This window comes from Haliotis rubra, unplaced genomic scaffold (assembly GCF_003918875.1).
Source record: "Haliotis rubra isolate DU_JTF1 unplaced genomic scaffold, ASM391887v1 Scf85, whole genome shotgun sequence".
NCBI classification, from domain to species: domain Eukaryota; kingdom Metazoa; phylum Mollusca; class Gastropoda; order Lepetellida; family Haliotidae; genus Haliotis; species Haliotis rubra.
Window position 1 is genome coordinate 130704 of NW_025767579.1, and position 15122 is coordinate 145825.

The following is a 15122-nucleotide window of genomic DNA, read 5'->3' on the forward strand; positions in this document are numbered from 1 at the left end:
AATCACCCTCCTTACATGCAAATATCAACAGAGAAAAATATATCTGAAAAGCAGAATGGAAGTATAGCTTCAGGGAACAGAAGACTCACTGCACCAACAGTGCTTTTCAACACTTAACAGCAAGCAATTGATATTCTACTCAAAAGGTTAAAGAGCATCCAATGTGTTCATATGACCATAGTTATTTTGTCATGGCACGTTGGTATAGCTTCACGCAACCATACAACTGTGGCTGTTCTCTAACTTGTTTTGAGCAGTATATAATATAGTAACACGAACTGTGCAACAAAAGAACAAAACAACTTCTAAAGTAGCCAAAGACTTCACAATGGTGTAAAAGGGATAGTGTGGTTGCCAGTCAGTTGGACAAATTCAATTGGTACAATCGGTCAAGCACTCTGATCAATGGGACAAGGTGGCTTGCTGGTGTTTGTCAAAGCTTAGTTTGTTGGCCTAGAATTTCAGTCAGAAATTTGAAACAATCCTGGCTCAATGCAACGGGTATAATACATACATTGTTTGCCATATTAAGAACCTGGGCTAATGGACAATCTACAGATGGGATGCTTTTTAAACCATACTCAACTCAGATTTGTTTTCAGAGATTGAGAAAAAGTGAACAAACAGCTGTCAATCAAACTAAACTACAGTGGTAGTTACTGGGCAATCAATAATCCCTTCCATCATTTCCTGCAGCAGAATCTATAACATGAATCAAAAACAAGAATTTTCAGAACATCAGTTTCCATTACTGAGATTTAGTAGCGGGTAGTGGTGTAACAATACGGCAATAGAGTACTGCATCGTGATACAAGGCTCATGATACAATACATCAATTTACAACCCCTGTATCACAATACATACGATTCATTACATCACAAGTTATATTGATGTGAGAACATGTGAACAGCAACAGAAACTGTTCAAGAGCCAGTTTATGCAGTACTTCCTGATTGCTATAAATGGCAAAATCTTCGCAGTGTCCCTTATACATTTCTCCCCTTCAATATCACATTTTCTCTGTCTGAAATTGATACAAATGATACCAGGTTTTGATTTACCTGTGAAAAAGGAGAATTTGAACTTTGAAACGAAAGAATCCTAAAGGGATACAAACTGTTTTGCATTCACATTATTATGATATGTATTGTATCGCTGTCTGAGCATTATCATTCCAGTCCCAGTAGGGATTGCTTATGAAGGTTATTTCCAGACTGGTATTGTATATGGAACAGGGCACTTAACATGGCAAATATGGTACGCTAAAATCCATATCCATTTGCTATGTTCCAATATAACACACTAAAGTATACTCTAACAGTGAAATAATGACTTCAAATGACTGACTTTCAAAACTGGCAGTGAGACCACAAACTGAGATTCACAAACATTCACAAGCCTATAAACACAACCGACATGGAGTCAGGCCAATTGACATTGAAACAAAAATCTACAGGGGATTAGAATTGTGTGAGAACTAATTATTGTCACCACAACTTTAATTATACATACAAAACTCTGACCTATATAAAGACTGATGCTCACTGGATCTATTCAAATCAACATGGAGATGGTCAGGTCATTGTGCCAGTTTCACTAGCCGTACAATGCTACTGGTTTTTGAAGATTTTGTATTAGACAAGGAAGAAAAATCACACCGGGCCTTGAATTAAAATGAGATAGACGTTTCTTTGTCACACAGAATGTACAGTAGACTCTATCTTATGTTGATTTGTCTGTTTGTATAATGCAGCGCTCAGCAATATTCCAGCGATATGGTGGCCGTCTGTAAATAACCAAGTCATGACAATCCAGTGATCAACAGCATGAGCATCGACCTACTCAATTGGGATACAATGACATGACAAATATTTATCAATCAAATGTCCGTAATATGGTCAATCTGGCACAGATCTTGATCTTGTTATTTTACACAACATGCACACTGACATATTGACATATCACTCTTTACGAGACTGGGGATCCTGTCTCTTGTACTTGTGGAATTTTTACCTTTTGTCCGTAAGTAGTGCCTTGAGAATGTGGAATCTCTCAAATTAGAAGTGACCATTTGATGAAAGTTTTGTTCACTGTCTATACCAAGGTCAGCAAGACTCCAGCTTCAGCACATCATGGCAAACTCTCAGACCAAGTCACCAAGTCCAAGTGCCGAGTCAATAAACTCATATCTTACAACAAGCAATAAATAATGTGCTGGGGGTCTATTCTAGATCTTGTCCCCTAGGAATGGATTTGATACAGTAAGTACACTAATGTTCTCACACCTGTGATATATTGCAGTTTAACCCAATCAGTTGGCTACAGCAACTCCTGTACTACAGCCTGTCCTCACTGATACAGAGGAGCTGACTCAGAAATATGTACATACTTTTGGGATGAATAAAACACATCATCTTACACTCACTGTTTCATAACAATGATAGTGTGTATGGTGTGAAGTATCTTCCCAAGACAAGATTGTCCGTCAGCCAATATCAAGCTACATGGAAACTTCACTTTGGCGCAGACTGGTGGACATGCTTACCTTGGAAAGAAGGGTGTTAAGAGCCTCTCCCTTACACAACAACTGTTCAGCTTCTCCAGCCGACAGAGCTATAACAATTCATTCTAAGACAGGTGAGTGAAGATGCCATGGTAACAATATCCTTACAAATAAAGGTCCACTAAACACAGAATGAATGACAATATTTCTGCTTTCAGGTGAAAAGGGATATTTTGGCACATGTGTAGCATATACAAAGACCAGGCCAACACGTTTTTATCTTGATAGGAAAACATTTCTCTCTTTCAAAGCCATGTTGGTCGCTTACTTCCATTTACTACTCACAAACATCATATAAAAACATGAAAAGAAATCATTTTCATGATCTTTTTGCTAGAATGAGACATTGACAAAAAATATAAGAGGTGTCCTGCCAAAATCCATCAATACTGGACTGACTCTTGGTGTAATCATAGCACTTCAAACATCCAGATACTATATCACAGATAAACATGTTAAGTAAGAAATGAACTCAAAACACCAGGGAAAAATGGTTATGGGGGATGATGATTTTAATGGGGCTCCATTTTGTTCTGTGCAGTGTCATTTTGACACATGTACTGGGATCAAATTTTGTACTTTGTGCATAAAATTGGGGTGGGGGTGGTGGTGTTGGTTCCATTGATTGCACACATGTGGGACATGATTCTCCATAAATTACAAAAGTCATTCATACATGATTCTCCAAAAGTCATCATCACCCCCACTAGTCATGAATTATGAACAGTCCCTAAGGCTAGTCCATGACACTACAATGTCAGCTGTGGGCTCAGTAAATAATATACTGTGTAAGGATAAGAAATTAATTCATTAATCATGTTAATTAGCACATTTACTAATAAGCTACCGGATTTCGCTCACTAGCAATTCTGGTAATTAGACCCAGCAAGCACAAAGCGCCGGACCTCTAATAAAGCACCAAGGGTAGAGGAAAAAGCAGCTCACTAGCAATTATGGCCTCGATAAATTAGACCCAGCAAGCACAAAGACGTGTAAGTCGGGCCTCTAATAAATGCCAGGTCTGGAACTCTGTTGTCACCGGTAAAAAATATGTGCTTTACATTAAATGCTTATTTGTTTTATCCAGATTCGTGTCGCTTTTTGTATTAGAGGGAAGAAATACAGTATATCCTAATGTAACAGCTCTTAGACCTGTATATACTCAGCCTTCCACTGTTAGATTTTTAGGTCCAAGAGAGGAGATTAAAGGGGACATAACAAAGATAGATAAACCTATGGCAAGCATACACAAGCAGACAAGCATGTTTTTGATCCAGTGTAATGGGACTGAAGACTGAGGGAATTTGCAATATACAGTATAAGGTTGGATATACAAACCATAATAAATATTCTAATTTATTCACAGAAAGTTAAACTTGAAGATGTATGATACTTACAATGAACATGCTGAAACACACTGTAAAATTACTGCTAAAGCACATGGCTATGGGTGATGATTCCAAACAGGATTGCAACAATGTATTTGTTGAAAAACCACATCGAATCTTCCAGATACTACCCTGAGATAAACATATCAGTAACTTTCATGTGTTTTGATCCACACAAATACTTACATACAAATATCACAAAGAACATATCATGAAACTTGTTAAAGCTATCACCTGACTGAGATACACACAGCAATCATTCTACAAAAATATGGCCGCAACTGTCAGCCCAATGTAGCTATTAGTGAGCTATCCATTTCAAACATAAAGACGAATTAAACAGTGGTCACAACTATATCAACTGGGAGGTGATTGACACAAACAGTCATTTCACTGGCAGGATCATTCATCTGGGGGCATGTCTGATTCACCTAGTCTGTGGTGGATCATAGGTGAGGTGAGGTGAAATTGGGTTTAACATCGTTTAATAGTTAGCCCACCGCAGTGAAGCATGAATACCCCACTCAGACACATTATACTGACTCCGACGACCAGTCCTTGTTGTACCCATTAATGCCGGGCGCCAGGCAGGGACCAACAAGTACAGCATTTTTACGTCTTTTGGTATGACGCGGTCGGGGATCGAACCCGCGACCTTCCGCTCTCTGGGCAGACACTCTAACCACTACACCACGGAGGCGGTCTGGTGGATCATAAGCACCATACATATGTCCTCAAGGTAGCGTGTCTCTCACATACAGCTGAGATGAAAATGTGGTGATGATGATGATTTTGCTCGTGGAAGTAAAAGAAAACAAATTAATCTATCAAAACATTCGCATTTGTTTTTTAAAGCAAAAATAATCAATCCGTCAGAAACATTCAGAAGAAAGTAAGCAGCCAAGGAATCATTTAAGATCTGTGAAGAGAAGCTGTAGCAGAGTCAGTGGGAATTCATAGGCCACTATTTCTTTCATTCTCATTGCATCAAGTTAAATGTAAAATGAAGTGACTTATTTTTATCTCTTTTGTGTTAAAATAAAAAAAGTCATATTTAAAAAACTAAAACATTAGTTAGTGATCAGATTTGGTACTCATTGGGAAATGTATCTTGATGTTCACAGAAGACCTTGGGTCAAGCATCAGCCTCTGAGAACAACCAGATTAATCCCATTCCTTGGCAAGCATGACTACATAAGGTGCACTTGTCATGATATTTCAAAGAACAGAAATCATATGTAACATAGTAGTATGACCTCAGCCTGACTAAATGTGCTGACACTCAAAATGATAGATCACGTTGTTTGATACAGAAAATATTCCACACTCCTAACGATGGCAGTTGTTAAGGAGTGCTGAGACGGAAGTCTGTCTCTGATTCATTGTCAGAGATATCATCTGAGGGAGGTGAGAAGTAATCCACTGAATCATGGTCCAACAGTTCCGAGTCGGATATGTGAGAATCCCCTTCCACAAACTTGGCAAATCTGGAAACAGAATCAACAAGTATTCATTTAATGTATTCTTGGCATACACGTTTTGTTTTACCACAACAGCTGTCTCCTTTGTACAGAATCTTCAACACAATTAACAGTTGGCCATATTGATATGAGTTGGCCATATGCATTTCCCTTCATACATTTCACTCAAGACAATACCAGTGAGTTAAAACAATGGCTAAACCCTTAATCATGCTCACCAGTGTTACACAACAAAGCCTGAACTTTCAGCTAGATGTCAGATGCAATTACGTATAACAGTGATCCTTAGATGCTGTCATATGGTTCCATGTGACCTTCTCACATTTTCACCTATGACTGAACAACCAGTGACTACAAACCGGTTGTAAGGTGGTCAGCTTGGGGGAATATCAGTGTCATAGGTTATGAATGGAAATTACCTATGAGTGAGTGATTGAGTTTACTTTTACACCATTTATAGCAATATTCCAGTAATATCACGGCAAGGGACACCAGAAATAGTCTTCACACATTGTACCCGTGTGGGGAATCAGACTCGGCTGTTCAGCGTGACGAGCGGGCATTTAACCACCAGGCAACCCAAGCACCTCGAATTACCTATGAACTGCTCATGCATATTACCAATACCTATTTCCTATACTTTATAACACCAGTGAGGCTTCTCTTTATCTTGGAGTGTTACCAGATCTGAGTTGCTAGTAAAATATGTTTGTAAAATGGTGTCTATCAAGACCTTCACACATCTGAATCACTCAGACTTCATCTGCCAGTATTGAGGAGCTGATTCCACCTGAATCATAATCTACAAGGAACAAGCATCCTGGACTAACAAACTTTACTCGTCAGTCAGCACTGACACCATGGTTACCTGGATGGGTGTTTCAAGCGACTGATGACTCTCCAGGAATCACACTCAGGGCTCTGACAGAAGGACCGCAGTTCCTCCATGGCCTTCTCTGTTTCTACATGTCCCTGCATAATAAACTCTTCCTCTGTAAGCAGGCGAATCTTTGGCCCGGAAAATCCTGTACCTATAAAACAAACATGACATGTCAAGGAGTTTGACCACATAAGACTCTATTGAAACAACACAAAGATGCCCAACTAACTTAATCAAGAGAAACCAATCTTTCCACACAAATGTACAAGACCCCCATCCTGTGATTATTAATTGACCAAATACAATGACACTATTTATGACCACAACAAATGAATTATTTGATTCTCACCAGCCTGCCAAACTAGAAAACCCATATGGAATTGACAGTCTAGTGGTATGGAGTTGGTCTTAATAATCTCAGAAATTGTAAATCCAAGGCTGTAGTAAGAGCAAGGTCGATAGGTTCTAATCACAAAGGATGTGAAGTCTTGTAGTCAACCATATCACAAAACATTGGGAACATGCATGAACACAGTTTGATGTATGGATTAAGGCATGGTTTATACTTGATTAACTGATATCATTAGTCTGATTTGTAATGATATCCGAGGAATTATGGATGACATGTACTACACCAGGGGTGGAAATACCTTTAAAATTGCTAGTGTACTCCGGTACAGTGGCACATGTAAAATCACTTGCCCTGATAATTTGTCCACTATACCAACTGTTTTCTTGTTGATTTGTTCAATAAACAACATACTTAAAATTGGAAAGTCAACTGGACACCGGTTGAGTGTGCTATAAAAATTTGCTTGCCTGACAGAAAAAAACACTGGACTCGGACGTCAGGCAATGGGTTATTTCCACCCCTGTACACAATCTTCAGGATGTAACAGTTACAGAAGTGTTCACTGTACACAGCTCTCTTATAACAGAACAACCAAACATCGAACACATCCCTCATTGTTTCGAAAGGTTTCAAACATGCACATGATAAACCATAAACAAAACCAAAGCAGCCACGAAAACAAGTTTCCTTGTCATAAATATAGAAACTTACATCTGTTCATTGGTCATTGTGTGTTTGTTGTTTAACAATGCACTCAGCAATATTCCCGCTAAATGACAGCAGTCTGTAAATAATCAGGTCTGGACTAAGCAATCAATAGATTGACACTACAGCATTAATTCATGCAACTGGAAAGGATTAACTGAATCAACTATGTCAGTGAGTCTGACCAGCCAATACCGTCAATCATCTCTTACGACAAACATGGTTTCCTCATAAGACACATGCAGGGGTGGAAATAACTTTAAACTTGCTAGTGTACTCTGGTACAGTGGCACATGTAAAATCACTTGCCCTGATAATTTGTCCACTATACCAACTGTTTTCTTGTTGAATTTTTAAAATAAACAACATAATTAACATTGGAAAGTCAACTGGACGCCGGTACAGTGTGATATATGAATTTGCCTGCCCGACAGAAAAAAACACTGGAATCGGACGTCGGGCAATGGGTTATTTCCACCCCTGACATGAGTCACTAAAAACAACTCAGATGTTCATAGGTAAGGTGATTGTATGAAGCTGCTGGAACACCTACCTGAAGGATGTGAATTTTGTGACAACTTTCCTTGGGAAATTATACACCGAGAGCACAATAATGATGATTGCAATAGAAGCTTCTGGAATCTGTGTCCCAATGTAAATAAACAACAGTCCAACAAGTTGCAGTGTCCATCTCACTAAGTTAAGAGTTCGTTGATCTTTGACAGGGCCATATCTGTACACAACTGCAAAGCTTACAAGCCCTGTGACTAAGATGTAACCCAGCGCAAGATGCCAGTGATTCTGAAGAATGTCATTGAACTTGTGGGACACTGTTTGAAGGATGAACATGGATGCTGATCCACTCACTAGCATAAATGCATACCCAATGGTCTTCAGTCTCTGAAACAGGTACAAAAGCATTTCCACTGAATCCTTCAACATGTTCAAGCAGTTCTAAAGACATTAAAACATATTTTTGCAAAATCACAAATTGACTGGAAATGGAGATGCCATGAAGAAAACTGAAATTATATGAGCTCATCACTTATTAATAATTTCTTCTTTCTGGTCCTTTTGGTTTGCGAAAAAAACACATGAGCAAAAATAAATGTCAAAGATGTAAATCTAGATACATAATATGAAAAAAGAAATTCATTATGCTTTCAAGCTTTAATGAGTGGCAAGGCCAGTTTATAGCAGAATAGGGTCAATACCTAGTGCTATTTTGACAGGCAAGCTTGTACTATGCAGACTACAATCCTACATGAACAGTACTATGTGGACTACCATCCTGTATGGACAGTGCTATGTAGACAAAGCCTGCCTTGGCAGTACAATGTAGACTACCAACCTGTATGGACAGTATGTAGACTACCAGTCCTATCTGGAGAGTACTATGTGGACTACAATTCTTTCTGGACAGTACTATATAGACTACAATCCTGTCTGGACAGTACTATGTAGACTACAATCCTGTCTAGACAGTACTATGTAGACTGCAATCCTGTTGGGCCAGTACTATATAGACTACAATCCTGTCGGAACAGTTCTATGTAGACTACAATCCTGTCGGAACAGTTCTATGTAGACTACAATCCTGTATGGACAGTACTCAGTAGACTACAATCCTGTCTAGACAGAACTAAGTAGACTGCAATCCTGTTGGGCCAGTACTATATAGACTACAATCCTGTCGGAACAGTTCTATGTAGACTACAATCCTGTTGGGCCAGTACTATATAGACTACAATCCTGTCGGAACAGTTCTATGTAGACTACAATCCTGTCGGAACAGTTCTATGTAGACTACAATCCTGTATGGACAGTACTCAGTAGACTACAATCCTGTCTAGACAGAACTAAGTAGACTGCAATCCTGTCAGGACAGTACTATGTAGACTACAATCCTGTCGGGACAGTACTATGTAGACTACAATCCTGTCGGGACAGGACTATGTAGACTGCAATCCTGTCGGGACAGTACTATGTAGACTGCAATCCTGGCTTGACAGTACTATGTAGACTACAATCCTGTATGGACAGTACCATATAGGCTACAATCCTGTCGGGACAGTACTATGTAGACTGCAATCCTGTCGGGCCAGTACTATATAGACTACAATCCTGTCAGAACAGTACTATGTAGACTACAATCCTGTATGGACAGTGTAGACTACAATCCTGTCTAGACAGAACTAAGTAGACTACAATCCTGTCTAGACAGTACTATGTAGACTGCAATCCTGTCGGGACAGTACTATATAGACTACAATCCTGTCGGAACAGTACTATGTAGACTACAATCCTTTCTAGACAGTACTATGTAGACTACAATCCTGTCAGGACAGTACTATGTAGACTACAATCCTGTCTAGAAGTACTATATAGACTTCAGTCGTGTTTGGACAGTACTATGTAGACTGCAATCCTGTTTGGACAGTACTATGTAGACTACAATCCTGTCTTGACAGTACTATGTAGACTACAATCCTGTCAGGACAGTACTTTATAGACTACAATCCTGTCTTGACAGTACTATGTAGACTACAATCCTGTATGGACAGTACTATATAGACTGCAATCCTGTCTTGACAGTACTATGTAGGCTACAATCCTGGCTAGACAGTACTATATAGACTACAATCCTGTCTGGACAGTACTATGTAGACTACAATCCTGTCTTGACAGTACTATGTAGACTACAATCCTGTATGGACAGTACTATATAGACTGCAATCCTGTCTTGACAGTACTATGTAGGCTACAATCCTGGCTAGACAGTACTATATAGACTACAATCCTGTCTGGACAGTACTATATAGACTACAATCCTGTCTTGACAGTACTATGTAGACTACAATCCTGTATGGACAGTGCTATATAGACTGCAATCCTGTCTTGACAGTACTATGTAGGCTACAATCCTGGCTAGACAGTACTATGTAGGCTACAATCCTGGCTAGACAGTACTATATAGACTACAATCCTGTCTTGACAGTACTATGTAGACTACAATCCTGTATGGACAGTACTATATAGACTGCAATCCTGTCTTGACAGTACTATGTAGGCTACAATCCTGGCTAGACAGTACTATATAGACTACAATCCTGTCTTGACAGTACTATGTAGACTACAATCCTGTCTTGACAGTACTATGTAGACTACAATCCTGTATGGACAGTACTATATAGACTACAATCCTGTCTTGACAGTACAGTACAATCCTGTATGGACAGTACTATATAGACTGCAATCCTGTCTTGACAGTACTATGTAGGCTACAATCCTGGCTAGACAGTACTATATAGACTACAATCCTGTCTGGACAGTACTATGTAGACTACAATCCTGTCTTGACAGTACTATGTAGACTACAATCATGTCTTGACAGTACTATGTAGACTGCAATCCTGTCTTGACAGTACTATGTAGGCTACAATCCTGGCTAGACAGTACTATGTAGGCTACAAACCTGGCTATACAGTACTATGTAGACTACAATCCTGTCGGGACAGTACTATGTAGACTGCAATCCTGTCAGGACAGTACTATATAGACTACAATCCTGTCGGGACAGTACTATGTAGACTGCAATCCTGTCGGGACAGGACTATGTAGACTGCAATCCTGTCGGGACTTTACTATGTAGACTACAATCCTGTCTAGACAGTACTATGTAGACTGCAAAATGCAATCCTGTCTGGCCAGTACTATGTAGACTACAATCCTGTACAAACAGTACAATAAAGACTACCAATCCTGTATGGACAGTACTAAGTAGACTGCAATCCTGTCTGGACAGTACTATGTACACTACCAACCTGTATGGACAGTACTAATATAGACTACAATCCTGTCTGGAGAGTACTATGTACACTACCAACCTGTATGGACAAAACTAATATAGACTACAATCCTGTCTGGACAATACTATGTAGACAAACTCTATCTCGGCAGTACTATGCTGACTTAAAGGATGTCTGTACAGTACTGACTCTCTGGCAAACTTACCTGTGGCATAAGCTTGTTCAGGATGAAGACAACTATGAGAAGAGAAGCAAACACTCCCACCGATATACCTGTACCATAGTGAAGGGCAACATTTCTGGAAATTACAAAAAAGGATATCTCTAAATCTCTAAAATATTAAAAGAAGATATTCTAAAATAAGTTGGACAATGCAACAGTTTACAGTACTTACACAATACCTTTACAATAAATATATACTGATATATTTTTAACAAAACCAGTAGCATAATTAGGTATGACATGGCATTAGACCATACTACTATTTTCTTACAAATTGTTATTGTGTTAGAGGTATAATAGATAATCAAACTTTTGAATGGAACACATCCTACTATTGTCCTGTTGTAAAAGAGTTTTATTGCGTTAATAAAATGAAAAACAAATTTGGAAAAATTTCACAATACCTGCTCCAAGATTTAGCATAGAAGAAGATGACAATGCCCAGGACAACAAAGAAGACATACCATAATTCAGGATCTGGAGAGAATGAAAAGACAACTGAACTTAAAAACTTCTTTACCGGTAACTGACAAGTGAGTGACAGAATAGGTATCAACACGCTTTGAACAGTATTTCAGTTAGAATTCATCACTTCACGAGTTGAAGATGTCAGTTTGAAAACCGTAACCACAGGTATGGAGCTGACAAGAAATACAACCCACACCCAGTAGAGCCTGGCCTTGAGTACAATGAAGGGAGGCAACTCTGCATTGACTCCTTAAAGGACATTTTCAGTCATCTCTGGCTCCACAGTGAAACATACTAAATAAATCATAAATATAACTGTTTCAAAAATACTAAACTCAGAAAGCTTGTTAGATATAAGATAGTAAGAGAATCATATGAACAGTACCTAGACAAATGCACACAAAAACATGCAAGAGGAAAACCAAATATTAGTTCCATGATGACAACATAGCTAGAGAATACACAATGCCATTTAAAAACTGGTCAAATCTAATATGTTATATTTGGGACTACACTTTGTCAGTAAATAACAGAATCAAGTACTCTTGTTGGGTTAAGTCCCATCCAGTAATCGAACCAACACTCTCAATAGTCAGGCACCTAATCGCCAGCATACAAAGTCAGCCATCTTACCTACTCAATAACTCAGTAACTCAGCTACCGCAACTCCCACAAACATGAAAGTCAGACAACTGGTAGTTTAGATCACAGACTTGGTGTACAGCTGAGTCAAGTGTAAATCTGTGTGTGTTCCTGGGATGGGACTCAATCCAACAAAAGTACAATAATTTGTACTTTACTGAGGAAGTGTAATCCTAAATATAACATGTGTAACACAGCCGGTGATTATAAATGTATTAAAACATACTAACTCTTTATTTTGAACTCAACCGTGTAATTCTTGCTTGAGGCAATACCAAGACAGCTGGTATTGAAAGGTAAGAAAGAAAACTCTTCTTTCATTCTCCACCAGTTCCACAAGCTGATGTAGCTGGACTTATAGTGCTCCTTCACGTCAGTCAGGTTTTCACCATACACATAGTTAAAGTCCTGGTGCAGCTCAGATTCCAATACCCGGATCTGGAATCACAACCACAGTTATGAACAGACCTATTTTTTCAAAAGATCTTCATCCCCAACATGACTTTAAGATTCTTGTTTCAAGTCTATGCAAATATATAAATGAGTGCATTGAAATACACCTACTGAAATGATAAAAAGTCAACTTGACTATGTTGGTAGGTTGGCAATATATTATCCTTATTTTGCTCCCAATTCTTCATGGTTGAATGAAAGTCTATTAGCTGGGAAGTATGTTTCACTACATGTCTTCAACAGTCTACGGCAAAAATATGGATCTCATTTACCATCATACTACGATGTGATAACGCAATGTTTAATGTTAGTGTGGTCAATGATTCTGCTTACCTTAGGATTCAGCCATAATCTGTACCACTCCTTCTCATATCCTTGATGACAAAAGACAAACAGGCGATCTTCCAAAACATTCTTACTCTTCTCAACTTTGAATTTAGCATCTTGTTGTCCCAGTACGTAACCTGGAAAGATTGTACATCTTATGAGCATGAGAATCCTACATACACAATTTCATCAACTTCATTGCTATTTACATGATTTAACAAGTAACTTTTTAAACCTTTCAATTTTGAGGTGGCAAGAAATCGTTAACATAATATTTCTCTACAATTTGTGAATGTCCTGTTTGAATTACTGTGCTACGTTAATCAAGTACACATGGTAAAAGACCATATGAATCAGAAATGAGATTAGGTCAAGTGTTTTGAAAAAAGTCCTTCAGTTTCTAAAAATATTTTGGGTGGAACTTAAGATACAACCCCTGAAAGAAGATTTACAATTACACTCTACCATAACCAGTCTACATGAATAATAATAAACTGTCTCATAACCACTAGCACAGGAACAGATGGATTTTTTTAGAGTTTCTCAACCACATACTGAATAAAGGGATTGAACATATTTTCAGCTAAAATTTTGCTTTTTTTTGCACAGCTGGAGCCTTGCAACACATTTGTAGTCCTGTCACTGACCATATAAACTTCCCTTATCAACTTCCAAGCATACTTAGTCTAAATACTATAACATTAACAACAATATATGCCACCTTGGCCAGTTGAGCCTATACATGCTATATGGTAACTCAATCCTTTTTAATCCAAAATGGAAACAAGTGCATCATATTTACAAACAATGATACATGCATATATCATCACAACAGCAAACACGAAAAAAATAATACATATAAAATATATACTATTACGAACAAATCTGTAATTATTCAACATATTTTTAGGACACTCTCATATCAAGAAACATTGTTCAGATTCAGCGTGGTCACATGACTAGTCACAAGAATGAGGATGTAAACTTAGCAGATGAATCATTAATGGTATCTTTGGAGTAAAGATTTAGGATTTTTATGCATTTGAATATGAGGTAGATACTTCATTAATGATCCCTGTGATAAAATTCATCTCTTGTGTTATTTTTTTACTGTTTCATATGCATGGAAATTTGATTCATAGCATATTGATGTCCAACTAACAATCAGGCTGCTGCTCATGGACTTTCTCACATTCACCATGTTCACGCGCGATAAATAGGAATCGTAATGGCAGATTGAAAACATATACCAATTGGAAATGTAGGACGAAAAACTAATGAAGTGCTGACAATAAATTGTTATGTAATATGACACTGCTAAATAAAATTATTATTTTAATAATGACAAACTTTGGCTGTTTGTACAAAAAAGTAAATCAAATAAAGCGAAATTAATATTACAAATCGTCATAATTTTACCTTGCCACTTGAACATTAAAATCAACTCTTTCCAACTAGACATAGCATACGGTCATATGCTCAAGTCCAAAACACCAAGGACAAAAATGATAGCGTTTATGCGGTTTTATATAGCTACAACGGTTTCAAGCGATTTTATATGGTTTGGGTGTAGACTGGATTCTCTGAGCCTGATTTGTAAACACTGCAAGTTCACGTCCGTTATGCAAATCACGGTCATTCTTACATTCCTTTTGTCCATTGTACATCGCCCTTTGACACTCCTCAGAAACCTTTGACCATTCCTGACTTTGCACACCAACTGTAAAGGTAGTTAGCATGCAAAATAGAAATACAAGAAGGCCTTTCACGGCCTCTACACTCGAGTTGAGCGCCATTATTGATAATCTCGAAATCCAAACTTATGGGATTT

The 15122-nt window shown here is 38.2% G+C and overlaps 1 protein-coding gene across 1 annotated transcript; it reads right to left on the reverse strand.

Annotated features, from left to right (window-relative positions):
• Positions 1–4657: 4657 nt before the first annotated feature.
• On the reverse strand, positions 4658–15087 carry LOC124262665 (nuclear envelope integral membrane protein 1-like). Its single transcript, XM_046697173.1, has 9 exons — positions 14937–15087; positions 13298–13428; positions 12742–12949; positions 11806–11878; positions 11384–11477; positions 7923–8269; positions 6662–6750; positions 6301–6463; positions 4658–5438 (listed from the first exon to the last, which is right to left on the reverse strand). The coding sequence occupies exons 1-9, from the start codon at positions 15085–15087 to the stop codon at positions 5297–5299; spliced, it is 1398 nt and encodes a 465-aa protein (XP_046553129.1). The 3' UTR covers positions 4658–5296.
• Between the last annotated feature and the right edge of the window lie 35 nt (positions 15088–15122).

Bases quoted from the DNA above. Each gene is read 5' to 3' on its own strand.
- LOC124262665 (XM_046697173.1), bottom strand. From the start codon at position 15,087: ATGGCGCTCAACTCGAGTGTAGAGGCCGTGAAAGGCCTTCTTGTATTT. The intron at 11,879-12,741 runs GTTAGTATGTTT...CATTCTCTCCAG, and splicing joins GGTTGAGTTCAAAATAAAGA to ATCCTGAATTATGGTATGTC. The intron at 11,478-11,805 runs GTATTGTGAAAT...TGTAATTTCCAG, and splicing joins TATGCTAAATCTTGGAGCAG to AAATGTTGCCCTTCACTATG.